Source organism: Anthonomus grandis, chromosome 6 (assembly GCF_022605725.1).
Source record: "Anthonomus grandis grandis chromosome 6, icAntGran1.3, whole genome shotgun sequence".
Classification (NCBI taxonomy): domain Eukaryota; kingdom Metazoa; phylum Arthropoda; class Insecta; order Coleoptera; family Curculionidae; genus Anthonomus; species Anthonomus grandis.
Genome location: NC_065551.1, coordinates 21,480,150 through 21,498,531, shown reverse-complemented (window position 1 = coordinate 21,498,531; position 18,382 = coordinate 21,480,150). Strand labels below are relative to the sequence as shown.

Below are 18,382 nucleotides of genomic sequence, written 5' to 3'. Positions count from 1 at the left end.
GAACAACCCCTAGAAGTTTGATCCCATAGTTCTGAAACACCCTGTAGATACAGAATGTAAAAGTTTTATAAAATCGTTTTTTTTTTTAATTATTTAAAATCCTTTCAGCCGATTTAAATAAAATTTGGTAGGCTTATTTGTCGTCATAAAGGCCCTCCTTTGGTGAAAATAAAATAAATTTATTAATTCCAGTGGCGTTTCAGGGGGCTGCTTACTTGATACTTATAGGTAAAATTATGGTACGCCACCGCTTTTTCGACAATTTAATTTTTTTTTAGATTAAGTGGTCAATAATGTAACTTTATTGCCTCTTGAGCCTTACTCGTATCTAGCTTTGTTGCCAGGAAAAAAATCAAAATCTGTGCTATTAAAACAAATAATAAATTATCCCTATTAAAACAAATAATAAATTCGCATCGATTATTGAGATTCATTTAATTTCTTTTTAAAATTTAACTTAGCCTATATAACAGATACATACAAAAGAAAATTTTCATAACTTTCATATTTTTTTTTATTAAAAGACCTCTACACTTTGTATCTAGAGAACGAAACCAGTTAGAACATACGTTCTTATGAAAAAAACGTCTTATTTTTGGCTGGTAAATACGCCCTTAAAATCTTTGCACTAAGGTTTGAATAATTAAAACTGTATAAAAATAATTAACTGTCTTCCTTAAGATTACTTACTATCTAAAATTATAATTAAATTTATGTGTAAATACAATTAAAACAAAAACAAAAAAGTCTAAAGCTTACAGATCTACAGTCAGAATGTTTATATTTTTCTTTAGTAATTTTAATTTTTCTTAAAATAATATTCTTTAAATGTATAAAAAATAATTTGTAAATTTGTATGATAAGATTACATAAAATGTCGATTTCTTTTATTTTTTGGAATTTTTTATTATATTTTATATTTTATTACTTATTACATTAAGGCTATATATATAATTCTTTCATTACGGTTAGACTCATTATTCGTATTAAATATTAAATGATTTTAACATTTAATACGATTTTTTGCGATTATTTGGATCTTTAAGAGGCAAATAAAAATTAATAAAATTTGTAATTTCTTGGTTTCTGCTATATTTCATTAAAATTATATCATAATTTTGTTTTGCTTTCGTAATTTTGTTTACTATAGAAGACCTACATCATACTTTCATCATTTTCGATGAATATTTAGTTTGATTTAAATTAATAGTGGCTCAAAAAATGGATCAAATGGCGTATTGTAATGTACTTCTTCCTCTTTATTAATTCTCTTTTATTATTCTATTAGTCTGAAATCATCTAAAAATATCAATTTTGTTATAAATTTAGGTTTTTTATAATACGGATATTTTTTATATAAGATTTTACGCCAATTTGTCTTAAGATTAATAAGTTCGAAAATAGATATAATTTACCTATTAACTTAACTGATATTATTAATTTTTGGATCAAATTTACAATTCTTTTAAATAAAAACAATATTTAATATTCTAGTTAAAAAATGCAAAATATTTTTACTGTTTTAATTTTTTTTGGGTTCCCTGCATTTGATTTGATCATTGCTGTTTAAAAAATATATATCAATTTTAGTATAATTATTCAAAAAAAAATTAAATGAATCGACTGTATGATAAACATATTTGAATAATATTTTAAAATTTATATTCTTAGGTAATTTAAAATTAAATATAATAAAAGAGAAAACAATAACTATAAACAAAGTCGCCAACCTATAAAATTGTAAAATAACCACTTCATGCTCTGCTTTGTCTATGCGAAACCGCAAAACAAATAACAAACAAACAATGGACACTATAGACAAACTGGCTCGACAGCCAAAACGGTTAGCGGAATTTTAAATGCAACAAATGTGCTAAACAGTCTGATTCCGTATGTTCTACAACAGTTACAGCAACTGTTTTTAGTTTATTAGTGCTGCATGTGAATTGAAAACGTGATTTTCTGAAAGTTACGTTTTAGTCTTTTTTGCGCGACAAAAATTACATATTTAAATAAGATAACGTTTGTTTTGTTAATTAAAACGGCAATAAAAAATTCTTGCTAATAGTAACCAGCATCTGCGTTTGTAAATGATATATTTCCTCCTAGATCGGATCAGCAGAACACATAGAGACTCAATTAGCGGGGTAATTGAAAATGAAATTGAGCTCATTTCTGCGGCAATCTTCAAGACAGGATTTATTAGAAGCTTAAGCTATTTTGCTCAGTAATTTGATATTAGATTTAAGATTAGTTTCGGCGAAGTCATTACTGTAAAGAAACAAAGGAAATATTTCAAGTTTAGTATAACAGTTAATCAAACTAGATTATACTAGAAATTCATAAAAGTTTGTTTACACTATCTTAATAATCAATTAATATTCAGTTTACGCACTATAATATCTAGGCAACATCGTTTTCAATAGAGGACGTCCACTTCAATAATAACATTAAAAGTTCATATTTGGCCATTGCAGTATGGCTCCATTATAAATTCATAAGCTGTAACTCGTTACTCAACAACCACTTTATAATTTAAAAAATCTCATGAATGTAATTTAGATGATGGAATGTTGATTTAATATATAATTTCAATGACTTTAGAGTGCAGTTAAGAAATTCGATTTGTATCATTTAGGCTTAATTTACTCTGCAGTATATGGGTGAAATTGCGTTGATTATGGAAATGTCACATTTCTTTATAATTTACGGTCATGAATAACTTTTTTGTGGAATACTTTACGATCGCAATAAAAGGGCATTCACTTTATTAACATACCAATTTTATTGCTTAAACGGTTGGTATGGCGAATTTAACCGATCAAATACCAAACAGAAGCGACGTATTTTACGAAATATTAGCGATATTTATGGTGCTCGTATCAGATTCGTGGCTGATGGTCAGTGAAAGTTCAATAAATAATAAGTGCATTTTTCTGAATTACTAAGTTGCATAGTATGGTTGAAGAACTTGGGCGTTTTTGGACGGTTCTTAATATTCGTTAGTGCCTTAAACAAGTAAAATGAAAATCTTCTGTGTCTTAAATTAAATGTATTTCAAGAAATATATTATGAATCGTAGATATTTAGAGTGTTCAATTGCATAAAATAAGACTGTTCCTTTAAAATTCATTAAAATACAATGCATAACTTAAATGTACATTGTTTCTGTTTTGTTATTGTGTAATATTAATGAGTAATATGATATTTTTTTAATATTAATTATTTATTAATGGTTGAACTTTAAGGTCATTTTATAAAATATATATTTTGTCAATAATTTTTACACGTCCGGCTTTATGCTGCTAATGATATAAAGCTTAAATCACTTTTCCATTATATCTAAATGTAAGCTTATAAAAGGTATCAATACACATACTAATTTTTACTTTTTTAATTGAAAGCTATTTAAAATATATGCGTATTTGAGTTTTCTTATAAGTAAAATGGCCCAAGTTCTTGTTCATTACTTAAACTGGTTGCCATGTAATGCATAATTTAAACGGATATATTTCTCCTTTTACTATTATAGTGCATAGTTGATGAGTTTGGAACTTGTTCAACTATGTGTTATATTCCTTTAATCTAAATTAATCATTTTAAAAATCCTCTTTGAAAAACAATGTATTTTTTATCATAATGATTTTAAAATGATTATTATTATTTTTATTTCTTTATCGATACTTCGGGTTTGGTGTCACTGAAGCATTTAATCGACCAGTAAATAAGTACATATGATATACCATATTAAAAAATATCAATACATATACTTATCTTTATTTGTAAATAACAATTATTAGTCCTAAATTATTGAGTAGGAGCTGAATGCAGAACTGCAAGGTCAAAAAATCATAAAATAAATAATTATTTGTTCCCCACATGGGAATACATTCAATAAATAACCGAAAATAGTATCTATAAAATATTATTGGCTTAGTTATATAGAACTAGATAAAACAGGAACACAATAACTATGAATTGAATTTACTAACAAAATGAATATATAAAATTATAAATAATTTACTAAATCTAAGAATAGCCTGAAAAATATAAACCTTAGCAGTGGTAAAATAGGACTTAAGTCATAATAAGTAAAAGACAGCGCAATAACTGTAAAATATTTACATTAAATATTAATCGTTTAAAATTCGTTGAATATATTGCATAACTTAAAAGTATATAGCTCACATTTTATGAAAAAAAAAATTCAGATATTTTGTATCTTAAATAATCTATATTTGCCCTTAATTTGTGAGATTATTTAAAAAAACATAGTTTTAATTTGAATCTGATTGCAATTATTGCTCCTTATATCTCATATTTCTTAATTAACATTCAGAATTTTGATGTAGGTAATATTTTTTGTAGTCAATAAATCCCAAGCCTAAACCCTATTTTATTTTTTCAATATAGTTTATAACTTAAATATGTTATTTGCATTTTGCAGTTAAAAATATATATAATTATTGTAAATTTTTTTGAATAAATTGACCTACTTGTGGTCTTATTATGGAATAAATTTACGGCATTTATTTCAATAATTTTTCCCAATTAATACTTCTATTTTCTAAAAACTTTTTCCGACCCCTTTTTAAAAAAGAAACAATAAAATGTTTACATTAAAAGGTTTCCATCTGTCTTTAACTTTGTTGTTTACTTACGAACTCAGTCATTTATATATCGATTACTCTATAATTAAAAAAAACATTCTGATTTTGTTTAAAGGCGCATCTGAGATATTCTCAGTGATATTTTAATAATGGGTGCAGTGATTGAAAGAAACAAGGGTAAATGTTACAGAATATTTCGCAACAGACCACAAAATGTCAAGCTATGACAACAATAACGATAAAACTTAAAAAAATGCAGAAGATTTAATAGTTAAACAGCTAAATATAACAAAAAGGCCGGTTCGACGGACCAAATAATCGACCATTTCACAGTTTTATATCCGGTAATGGTTTGGACCCAAATAACATATCAACGTAAATTGGTTTAATCGAAAGAAATTAACTTGAGGGAAAGGTGAGTTTATTGGGAGCGTGACATTTACGATGTCATTGTCGTTTTAAATTAGTTAGATGATGTTCCCAATAAATAAAAAATACCAGAGAATTAGTGTTTACATATAAGGAGATAAAATGTATAAATGTGTGTAACCCAATAACATACAAATGGACCCTGAGTCAAGCGGTAAGTTTTCTTGGAAACACGGCTGCTTAATATTTTATTGAAGAATGCTTTTAAGGTTTATAAAGCCGCTATTTCTTAAGAATTTAAAATGTTATAAATACGATGTTAGGGGTACTTAAAAGTAAATCTTTGTTGGTCTTCGTTAATAGTCTCTAAAGAGAAAATAATATATTTTAATGTAAAATATTACAAATGTGATTTGTAATGAAATAGTTATAAAACAAAATAAAAAATTGGGCTCAACCGGGATTTGAACCCGGGACCTCTCGCACCCAAAGCGAGAATCATACCCCTAGACCATTGAGCCGACATAATAATCATTGATGTTCGCGATTCAGTTGCGTACTTTCACCGATATAAAATGGTAGATATGTTATAAGTGTAGCAATAACTGTATTTTATTATTATATCAATAACTAATTACATTTATTGTTTAAATAAATTATTTGTTGGAAAATCATAGGGATACTTACTGTATATTTATATGAAATATATTATATCTAACTAAAATTGTAAATTCATCACAATAAAGTTAGAGTTATACAGATAATTTTTTTAGCGATAAAAACAGAAACATTTTTAAATTTCATAAATATTTAATAATCTATGAAAATAATGCATTCCTATAATGACTGCATCTAGTCCAAGTGTTTTATTGGTAGTCTAGAAATAGTATAATTTAAAAAAAAATGTATTAAATGTAGATAATTGGAAAATCCTGATTACTTGATTTACAAACAAATTTCAGATTTTAGTTTAAAATTCTGGGTGTTAAATAGGTATATCTAGATTATAACTGAAAATTGACAAAGTTGACTTATTAGTTAAAAATTCGAATATAGAAAATTAAAATTTAGACAAATAAAATTAGGCAATGAAATGTTTTTAAATAGTAACTGCGGAAATTTATTATAAGATCTGAAAGTCTGGAGATATTCAGATAGTGTTTAGAAATTTCAATTAAGTAAAATTTTAATAAGTTGACACTATAAGAGTAATTATCAGTGCGAAGAAATTACTAATTCCATCTAAATGGAAAAGTTTACTTAGTGTCTGAATATGTTTAAAAACCACCTGAAATTTTTAAATAAGTGCAAGTTTTGAAAATTTTTAGTAGTAGTAAATAAAATTTTTAATATTTACACATAATTTTTTTTCTACTTATTTCAAATGTACGAAAGTGATTTTTTCACATTATGCTATTACTATGTTAAGTAGGAAATAACTTGGTGATTATCTAATATATAAACTGAATAACTTTAAATAAATAATAAATTTTTGCATAGATAAATTGGCCTGAGAATAAAATGTATTTAAAATACTTTATAAAACATTGCATGCCTCAATGCATAATTTTAACGTATATGATCTATTATTTAAATTAACTTTAAAAATATTAAAAATACTTAGATCATTTTCATCAAAAATTTATTGTGGAACATACAATGCATATCTTTTTGATAATTTTTTTTTAATTTTGTAATTTAAAATGTATTTTTGTGAATAAATTGACCCAAGATCTATGTATATCTAAAATGTGTAAAAACTGCAATATTTTAATGTCCAAAATAACCATTTTCAAAAATCTTTATTATAGACTGTCCTTTCTTTGCATATGGTAGTAAATGGTTTTGTTGGTGTCAATACTTATATTTTAACAGAAATTGGTAAAAATAATAAATAAATATGATTTAAAAATCGAGCATATACTATGAAGCAAAAAATACACTAGATATATTCTTGTACTTAAACTACTAAAAACTATAGCTAAAACAATCAAATCAAATGATATATATAACTTTAAATAATTTCAGAGTGTGAACTAAATAATAGGCAACAATAAATCTTAAAAAACAAAACACAAACAAAAGTAAAACGTCAAGGTTTTTATGAAAAAACTTATCTGAAGTTTCATTTGTTAAAGTTTAACTATTACATAACGCATAACTTTAATGTACAAGGTTCTTATTTAATCACAAGTGTATATTCTTTTTTTTGTGAGTAAAATGTTGCATATTCAATTTATTTGTAAACAATACAAACAAATACCCAAAAACATGTATGTATGAGTTATTAGAAAACGAAAAAATATTTAAAAAAACATTATATAATTCAAACAAGTGTTTCAAAAATGGTTACACTACACATCTCGTGAGAGTTGACTTAATTTTTAAAAATCAAATACAATGCCTTTTAAAATAAAGTAATTAAAATTGTGGTTAAATTATTGCCCCTAATTTAGTTTAGGTTATTCTTGACAAAAAATGACCTTTTTGAACAATGGATTTTTTAATCTCAAATTTTTTAATACATTTGATCATTTTTTTTTATACATCTTGATTAGTGCTACCAAGATAATTAATCAAACTTTAAAACAAACACGTACATAATTAATCTTCTTTTTTTACTCCTCAAAGTAATTAAAGCAGAAATAGATACACAGTAATTAAAAAAAAATAAAAAAACTACTTCCTTATGTAAAAAATTAAATCAACAAGTATATTATTTTTATCCAAGTAATATTTATGCTTGCAAAACCAGGTCTTTGGCAGCAAAACAAACATACAACCAGATTTATTTCGATGTTCATATATAGGAAGCGACAATAGAAAATGATAAATGATGGTCATAATTTAAACCAGTCTTGATTAGTGGCGTTTGTTTTATTCCAATAGTTTATAGGTAAACATAACTTCGAATGCAAATTTGACTCAAATTATTTTTCTTTCTAGTAATTTAATACTCGAACATTATGAGGTGTCTTTTTTGTGTTTATTTAACAAAATGCCCAAGATTTAATTAATATCCAAAAAACGTAACAGACGACCTCTAATATCCTAGATCACGCCCAAAGCTGTACGTGAGGAGATTTAGAATCACATTTATTATTTCTTTTCTCTCCTTCTAAGAATACAATATCGGCCTTGATATTTTTACTTCCGTGCTAATTTTTAAGAAATGTCCAGGATATACTTAAGATATTTTGAGATGGGTTTCAAATTCTTAATGATAACTTAATAACTCTAAAAACTAAAATAATGAAAAATTGTTAACTTATTAATCATAACGAGCTGAACTTCAAAACAAGGAACCAATCAATGTGATTTATACTCAAAACACATTAAATCACTTAAGAAAACATTTAGTGTTTAGTGAGATAATAATCGAGTTTAGGTAAGTTATAAATAAGGACCGTAATTCTCTAATTCGAAAACCATCTGGGTAGTTACTTGGTTAATTTTGCATGTTCGTGAACAGCAATTCGCATCATCTCAGAAACAAATGTTTTAAAATAAACCGCCGGGTGTATATTTAAAGACCAAAACCATCGTAAATCATCACGTTATAGTTACTTATATTACTTGTCTACGAGCTGAAAATTGTGTTTGGGAAGTAAAGAAATTCTGGAAATAGATTATGTCAATTAAATTTTTTTTAATGCAAGTAAAATCTCAAAAAGTGCATGAATTAAGACAATCAATAATAATTAGAGAACACATCTCGTGAGAGTGCTTTTTTAATCACTTTTCACGTCGACACTCGTTACATTGGCGATCATATAACTGCTCTTGTAATTTTTTGCCCATAAGAAGAGAGATTTATGGTAGCCACAGGCTTGAGAAGTTACTATGCTCATACATTGTGTACGATGGGTATTGGCCACTCTCGTAAATTATTTACTTAGTAGTCTTGGTCATGTAGTAAGAACGATACGGATTTATTTATGTATATTTAGCTTATAAGTTATTCAATGGAAAAAATGTTAGAATAGTTAAAATTGCGCTTTAAATTAGGAAAAATTTAATCTTTTGCTTAATAAGTGAATTTTTACATGTGTTAAATTATTTTTTTTTTAATCAAAAAGACGCAACATTTGTTTAGGAATTTTAAAAATCATTCAAATTTTAATTAAAAATTGTGAGAACTATATGATTTCCATTATCATAGTTCAAGCTTTAGTTTTAAGGACTTTTAATTGCATTTGAATATTTTGTCATAAAAGATCCAAAAAAATAATTTGATTAATAACGCAGCAATATGCCAAGTGTAATACAGAAATATACATTTAGCAGTATCAATAAGGAAGTTCTATGCAATGTATTTAATGTTGTAGGAGATTAAAAAGGCTTTTAAAGGTTGTCAATCTGTCACTAACAAATAGGGTCCGGAGTCATTGAACATATTAACTGTCACTCTTTCTCTTAAAGTTGCTAACACCAAGTTACATAGTGAGTTTCTTCCAATTAATACAGCCCCATGTATAAAAAGATCTTTAAAGTATGCGTTAAAGAGCAGCTAATTAAAAACTGTGATAATAACCAAATAATGATTCTTAACCAATCCGGTTTTCGTAAAAACAATGCTTGTGAATCCGTTGTTTTAAATATATGTGAGGATTTTATTAAAGCCATTGATTCTAGTACTTTTGTGTTGGCTGTGTTCTTAAAATGTAAAAATGCATTTGAAACTATAGCTAGAACTATATTATTAGTTTAACTGAAGTGCCTTGGAATTGAGCATATGAGAAAATTGAGCAAAAAGCAATTGTCTTAAAATGGTTCAGAGGGCTGTAGCTCTGAGGAGGTGCATTTTGGACACATAGGAAAAAAAAGTCTCTGTCAATACGCTCTTAAAATATTTGCCCCGAATTCTGGAACAGCCTGTATAAATATAAAATAATTTTAATCACAGTATATAAAATTTTCCAAATTTTATTTAAGTAGTGCAATATTAAATTGTATTTTATCTTTTTTTTTTAAATATTTACTTTGAAACATGTTCTTCCTCTTCAAATCTAATTTTAATTTTATTCTGTAAAATGCATTCTTCCCTTTATATTATTTAAAAATAAGCAAGTTCTGTCTTTCCAAAACTGAAAGATTTTCAATATATTAAAAAATATTAAATATACTAAATAAATTGGTAAATAAAAATTACAGTTTATCTTAATAAAAAGTGACATCTAATATTTTTGGTCACTACAACAGTTTTTCAAAAAATTTAATAAAAAAATTCAAAAAATTTAAATTGAGTAGGCAAAGCAAATGCTCAATAAATCCCTGTCTACAAAAAAAAAATAAAAAAGAACAATTTTCCGCTGCTTCAGAATGCACTCATAAATTTAAAGAAAAATTAATTTAAGTGTATCTGGTTTAATGAGGACATATTTTAAGCAGAAACTAAGAAATAATTACAACATATATTAAGAAAAAGTACAAAGTTGAAAGCACTTTCTTCAAAGTGATACCTGAAAGAAAAAACAAATTAAAAATTAAATAATGTAAGATAATTTGAATTATGTGACAGTTTCCTAGTTAGAGGCAAGTCTAGATTTACAATAAAAAATGTATAAAAAATAATTAATAGGTCATATGCATTGAAGATAATAGTACAAGTTATGAGTAATAGACGTAAAGAATAAATAGCCGACAAACGAATGTTAAAACAACACCAGCAGAAATTGAGCAAGTAAAATTATTTATAGTATAGAGGGTAGAAAACTACTCGTCAAGGAATTGCAGATATAAATGAAGAAAAAACATAACATAGAGCAAATTCCAAAATACAAAGCATAAGAAGCATCGTGTATAAAAACATTAGTGCAATTGAAGCAACAAAAACAATATTAGATTGTAACATAACACTAAGCTTTTTTGGTACTAAGCGGTCATAGTTTGTACCTAAGTCGAAAATAGAGATTCAAATTTAAATACGTTTTACTTGCCAAACATTAAATTTTGCCAGCTATGTTTTCCATCACGCCAAGTAGAACTCGAAAACAACATAGATTATGTGTTGCTTTTCGAAGTACGGGGGGTAGCATCTTCTTCTGTATCTTCTTTTTCTTCTTTATCTTGAAGTCTAGTAGTTTTTTTAGTTCTTCTTCAGTAGTTCGCTTATTTATAGTAAGCAGAGGTAGTGAAGAATATTACTAATATTACTCATCATCGGGCCGATTTTCAGGACCAGCCTTTGCTTGCAAAATTATGAGCCTAGTAAACTTCTTGTACCCTTAAATAGCATTTCTATTAAACTAGGTGTATTAATGAAGAAAATTTACCTATTTTGGCGTATTTGGTATCTTTACTTTAGTACTACAGTAATGCAAATACAGTTAAAATGTATTGTGAACTGGTAGGATGGACAATAAGCGAAATTAACCTGAAATAGCTTACAGCCTAAGTTCTTTACTTTTCTTTTAAGAGACGTCATTTACTTGGAGTCTTAGGGCATTTTGACAAATGAACAGATCTTCAATTAATAGGCAGATCACTTGTTTTTCCAATCAGTTGAATATGTGCAACTCGCTAAAATGCTGTCAAATGGTGGTTCCGCTGATCTCTTGTCTCAGAGAAATTCTGATAAGGTTTGATCTCAGCTTCCACATTCGTAATCGGGACCAAAGAGTCAAAACTCACGATTTTACAATTGATTGTCTCGACAACGTGCAGATTCAACCAAAAACGGCTCTGATGCTACTCGGCTGCGCCAGTTATAAAATATTTTAATAGTATTTATAGCATTTTCCCTCGATTATAATGCAAACCGAACTTGTAAACTTTGGATACAGATCCGACAACGCTGGTACAATTTTAAAAATATATATATATATATAATAAAAACTAAATAAATGTGCCTAAAATCTGTAACAGTAATTTAAAGGCTAATACAACTATGAGAAATATGGCAAGAGAAAAAATTATCTCCCAAAACCATCTGTGCAATCTACGCAGTGCAACTAGTATTAATCCAGCACTGAAGGAATAATAGGCCGACGCAAGACAAGAACAGATATTATTACTAGAAGCATAACAATTATGTACGTGGATAAAGCTTAGAATGCTAAAAAACTCTTTTACAAATACACACATTATAAATAATTATCAAACATGAATTCTACATTTATTTTACAAAAACAATTATTGTTTGTTAATAATATCGATGCAAAGTTTATTATGCATAATGCACTTAGCCACTTTTATGCTTTGTGCCATAGAGAGGTACTAACATTTTTTGAAAAACCATATTAAGAGGTGGAAATTATATTATTCGATTTAGTAGATTTATATAATTGATTACAAATAATATAAAAATATTTAAAACCTTAGATAATGCGGGCAAAATGCTTATGGCTCTAAGATCCCCAATTTCCTTTGGTTCTGATTAAATTTTTTCTAGGCTTAATTATTGCCTTTTTTTATATTGTAGGAACTTCCTCTTAAAATGCACACTTCTTTCCAATATTTCATAGAGGGTTTAATTGTACCACTACAATTGGTACCAAAAGCACAGCTCAATATCCCTAATGGTCAAATCTTCCATATTCTTCGCATTAGATTTTAAAGTAGACTTATTTTTTCCACTATGATTCATTAAAAAGTTGAAAGGTTAACCGTATATTATTAAATTTATTATTTTTGTAAAAACTGATGACATAGCTAATAGCATACGGTAAATGTAAAACATTTAAGAAGTGATTTTGAAAATTATTTGGTAGGTCATTATAGGAATTATATGTAATTACCCCAAACTTCTCTGCAACTTTCTACAACTCTTTACTTTCTTTGTTTAAAGTTTGTTTAAAATTATGTGTTTTTTTATCGTAGTATAGTTTGTTTTGTCTAATTCCTAAGTTGTCGGTAATACTGTAAGTTCGTGTCAAACCTTTTTTTTTAATTTTCTTTTTTGAGAATATATATATTTTTTGTTATCCAAGAGGTGCAACTTCTCTTTCTAATTCTTTTAGTTTTAAATGGTGCGTGCGTGTCTTAGAGTTGCATTATATTATTAATAAAAAAATGTATTTTATTCTCAATGTTGTCAGGCAAATAAAACTGCTTCCAGATAATAGCGGTTCATAAAATTGTCAAAATTTATATTGTTGTAATTTTAAAATTTAAATTGTGACTCAATTTTTTTTAAATATTTTTATATTGAAAAATAGAATAAGAAATACTGTCTAAAACTCGATGAAACCGTAATCGAGTGTTTAAGTAATATGACTCCGTGGCGCAACGGTAGCGCGTCTGACTCCAGATCAGAAGGTTGCGTGTTCAAATCACGTCGGGGTCAGTTTTTTTTTTCCTGTTTTTTAAGATTTTCTCGAAAATAAATGATATAAATATATATTTTCTATATTTTTTCTTGCCAGACATAATATCCGTGGTGGCTAATGATGGTTAATGGGTTCTTATATGAGATATAAGAGCAATATAATATAATATTAAAAGTAATATATATTAATAATAAATATACGGGCTTAATATTAGCTGAACTGTATAACAAAAAATTAGTAAATAAATAACGTGAGGATATATTTATTAAAGTATTAAAAAAAACAATATTGTTTTGCCTTACATGGCAATCCAAAAAATTAGAATACAAAAAAAAATTAAAAATTAAATTTTTTTCTTTTTAAGGCCAATAATTCTATCACGTTGATTGTTCGTACATTAATTTATATAAATTGCATAAGAAAAAATAAATATTTTTTTTAAATTATTAAATAAATCTCATGAGTATATGTATGTCAAAAAGAAATTAAAAGTTAAATTTTTTTATAGTTTTCATTATGGCTTTCTTTAAAGTACTGGCGAGTTTAAAGTATCTTAGAATAAAACTGAAATAATTTTTTTTGTATGTATTTAGGTAAAATGTATTGATTATTATAGATATATTTTTGATACGTATTGGTTAGTTTTGCTCTTTAGTATTTTAATATTAAAATTAATAGTTTTTTTTAGTATAAAGAATGGCACAGAAAAAGATTATTCAGATTTTTTTTGTAATTCTGACATCTGAGAAAATCGGTGACATATAATTACCCATTTTGAGTCGAAATTGAGTCCATTGAATTTAATATAACTACTTTCATTTAAAAAAATCAAATATGTTCCAAGTCACTTAAGTAGAGTGTGGTATTAAGTGAAATTATTGGCCATCATTTAATGATAATATCTCACGTTAGATCAATAGAAATATTTCTTAATAGGGATACCATATCCACAGATGTCTCTTTCAAAAACATTATTTAAAAACTCAGAAATCTTTATTGATGTCTAAGGGAAGCACCCTATTTTTGCATTTTAGTTGCTTCGCCACTGTATCATTTATTGGCTTTTTTTGAGTACCGTACTAGCTCATTATATTTATTTTGTATATTTTTTGTGGTTTTGCTTAATAATTTTCTATAAGTAGTTGTGTCACTTAGAAGGTATTTGCTTTTGATAAGTAATTTTTGTTAAAGTAATTGTATTACTTTTTTCAGCAGTTGTTACTAATAAGTTAGGGTGGTTTTTTAAAAATTATTTTGTTATTTTAATAGATTTAGTAAAGTATGTGTCATTTGATTTTTAAATTTTAGAAGCATTGGGAAAATTAGTAATGATATTGATATTATAATTTCGTTTAAGGGTTTATTCTTCGGAGTCTAATTTTTTGGATACAATTTATTCTACATCAATAATCATTTCTTTAGGTATAAGGTAAATTAAATTTATCATCGAAACCCAAGGAAATTTGAACACATCTGTGCTACACGTATAATTGTCAAATTTACAAGCCATTTTTCATGTTTGGAGAAATTAGAGGTAGACAACTTTTTATTTTTTTTATAATTATATTTGTTTATTTTGATTGACTTGTATGTTTGTTTGAAAATCAAATATTGTGTTTTATTAAACTTATAAAAAATTTAAATAGAGACATTGTTTTTTATGTTGTTAAGTGTTTTGGTGAGTTTTGCAATTTTCCAATATAAAAATTCAAGTTCTTTATTTTAGCAATTTCTTTCGAAAATTACCAAGAGCTCTTTGACATACATTTATAAAAGGACTTTTAGTGACAAAAAATTTATGAGTGTATTTTGTGTAGTACAAAACATGGTCGGATAAAATAGGATTTCTATTATTGTAACCATATAAGATGGATTTAATCACAAACAAGAAAAGTAATATTTTAATATGAAAAACTCCCATATTTTAAGTAAATTAAATGTTAAAGAAGAAAACACATATACCTATTACTAGGCCGATTGAAACCAAAATAAGGAACATGACGATACATTTTCTTTTTCTAAATTGTCAATCATGTCGTCACACCTGCTCCATATCGGAGCCATTTAACACCCATTGAACCCTAAAGAGTATTCAGACCACTTTTTCCGCATACTTCTTCCACCTGTCGCAAACCAAAGACCAGGTAAAATGACTACTATAACAAAAGGCAGAGAAAGAGAAGGTATGGCTCGTGGTCGTACCAATACGAAAATCACCTGCACGCTAGTCAGTTGTTGACTTCGGTACTACGCGACCACGGTACTACGGCTGCATACTTAAGATATTTGGCGCGAAATTTTTGCGTTTTTCTTCTTCTTATTTCGGGAATTTTTTCGTAGTAATTTGTACGAATGATATAGTAATTTGTGCGGCTTTGAACAGAGATGAAGTTTGGATTTTTGCACTGTTGCATTGACTTTTTTGGTATTTAGTGTAGTATTGAGAATCAACATGTGTAGCAAAGAACAAATTAGTGAGATTATGGATAAGATACACTCGGTATGTTAATAATTTATTTTCAATAATTATAGGTTTATTAAAATTGGACTCTTTAAAACCAAAAACGTTTTATAAGGTAAATTTAAAAAACTTAAGCTTCCATATACAGTATTCTTTTTAAAAGAAAAACTACTAAAAATGTAAAATTTCAATTTATTATTTTTTCTCATGTTAAATTTTTTCATCTTTCTTTATCTTTCAACTTTTTAGATATTTTTTTAAACATTTTTCGTTACATATTACATAAACACAAATTCGACAAAGTTCGAAAGTAGAATAAGAAAAGTTCGACAAATTTGATTTTTAACATAGGGATCTCGAAATCTATAAGAGATAAAAAGATAAATTGGGACAAAGTTGCGAATTTTTGAGCTTAATAATATGCCGTTTTATTTTTTTATATTATTAATTATATATACACAAGATAATATTATTAAAGGTCTAGTTTTGCAACTTTTCTATAGATCGCACCGAAAATTTTGAGCAATGGCTTTTAAGTGTATGTAATTTTACTAAAAATAATACTCCGATATCAGAGTAACGAATTTTTAAGTGAATTTCCTCCCAAAAAAAAAAACAAAAAAAAATTATTTTTAAATTTTTACATTTAAATTGTATCTAAAATTATAAATATAACCCAATTCGGCTTTTCTAGAAACCGCACTTTAATTATCAAAGACATTCTCACAAATTTTGCAATTAAAAAATTTGTACTAGAGCCATTTAAGTTATGCATTAGGTAATAGTTTAGAAAAACAAGGTTAACATTTGTTATGAGAATCTTTGAGTGGTATTTCAAGTTTTGTCAAAAAACTTTGTCCTAAATTTCATGTTTGCAATGATCGATGATCGCGATACAAAGTGTAAAAGCCGTTCGTTAATATATAACAAGGAAACAATAATAATTTAAAAAACCTGGCTACTTATTATTTCATAACTTATTAAATTATCTACTATATTTTGTAAGAAGTTTTTTAAAAGCTTACCAGCATACTATTTTGCATATAAAAATTACAAATTTTGCTATTAATGAAATGTATATACTAGCCATTTAATATATGCATAAGGGAAAAAATTAAAGACCTTTGTTTATTAAATATAAACTATTGTTTATAAAAACATATTCGATTTATATTTTTTATTCTATCTTGATGCTTTTTAAATTTTATGTTAGTAGTTTTTACTTTATCGATAAGAGAAAATCAAGTAGATTTTGGAATTTAAATATATATCTAAAAGAACAAGTCCAAAAGAAATAATAAAAATGCTCTGTCCAAAGAATTTCTATTTAACTCTAGGTATGGAAATATATTTAATAAATATTCGTATGAAGAATATGAAGCGTTTTAAGATTATAAACTTACTAATAAATAAATAAAAAAACAGAATTTATTAAGTAAAAAAATGTAAATATTTATATATATTTCACAAAATTATTAAGAAAAAATTCCGAATAAAATATTCTTATTCAACGACGTAGCTTAAACGTTTTAAAGTATTGAAAGTATATAAGCAAATTTATTTAATTTCTTTTTTAGTATTATGATTATGGTAATGGTTATTTAATATATTCTTAATTCCATTTAAAAACAAAACTAATAACCATATAATATACCAAACTATTTAAAAAAGTCCCTTAAAATTCTGATATACTTTCTCACCAAGCTCGAACCACAAAGAAGTCATACAAGTTTTAAAATAAATTGGTAATTCTACCTCAAAGCCACATTAGCAAGTTTAATAACATAAACTCATTTACCTGATTTTCAGGATTAATGTATTTTTTTAACAAGATTTCTTTTTTAGCAAGTGCTAATTAACTTTATTTTAATAAATGAAATAGAAGTTTAATAAAAAGGATTGATTTATATTTTTATAAGAGTAAATTAAATTTGCATTACAATTTTAAATTATAAGGAATAAATAGAGAAATTTAATAGTGTATTAAATACATTTTAATAAAAGTCATGTCGGAGTAAAAAAAAAATTAATTTACATTTTTAGGTTTATGTTAATCCTTTATTTAGGCAACTTACTTTTTTTAAAATACCTAGTATGTTTTTTATTTAAGAAAATCGTAAATATTCACTTGTCAGTACTAAATCAAATATTTAAATTCCTTATCTAACACCACGTCAAACGTTAATGGCAGGTTAGTTTAGTACAAACAAGGTGCATCATTAATAAGCATTTTTAAATTGCACATAGAATATTTTAAACAATTGCGAGGTAGGTGCTAATAAAATTAAAAATTAATAACTTTCGTTTGTGAAAGACCAAAAAACATCCGGAAGTATAAAAATCGGAAGAATAGATCGTCAATAGATTGTTCTATTTCAGTGGTAAAACAAGAAGTTAAATGTGGAAGTGAAGCGTAAATAAATATTATGTTTGTTGGATTTTCTAATAATTAACCGGTAATTATTGCACTTCGAATTAAATTTCTCATTGTGTATCAATAATGAGGTGCTGCGACTGGGTAAGCTATGTTATGATAAAACTAGAACATAGATGATGAAATTTAATGTAAAGGTATAGGGTAACCAATTTTAATTTATTCGTGTGAAACCATTTTATTTGTTGCGTTAGTAGTTTTTTTTTAGAAAATTTGCATTGCATATTCCTATAATTAA

General features: G+C 26.1%; 1 protein-coding gene and 2 non-coding genes across 3 annotated transcripts in view; 2 read left to right on the top strand and 1 right to left on the bottom strand.

Annotated features, from left to right (window-relative positions):
- Positions 1–5,428: 5,428 nt before the first annotated feature.
- Positions 5,429–5,500, bottom strand: Trnap-ugg (transfer RNA proline (anticodon UGG)). Its single transcript has one exon. It is a non-coding gene; the product is annotated as a tRNA-Pro (tRNA).
- Positions 5,501–13,194: 7,694 nt separating this feature from the next.
- Positions 13,195–13,266, top strand: Trnaw-cca (transfer RNA tryptophan (anticodon CCA)). The gene has a single exon. It is a non-coding gene; the product is annotated as a tRNA-Trp (tRNA).
- A 2,155-nt stretch (positions 13,267–15,421) lies between these two features.
- The window catches only part of LOC126737467 (disheveled-associated activator of morphogenesis 1), a 52,866-nt gene continuing 49,905 nt past the window's right edge, over positions 15,422–18,382 (top strand). The window contains 1 exon segment of the mRNA XM_050442378.1: positions 15,422–15,749. Coding sequence (XP_050298335.1) covers positions 15,702–15,749 — 48 coding nt within the window. The 5' untranslated portion in view covers positions 15,422–15,701.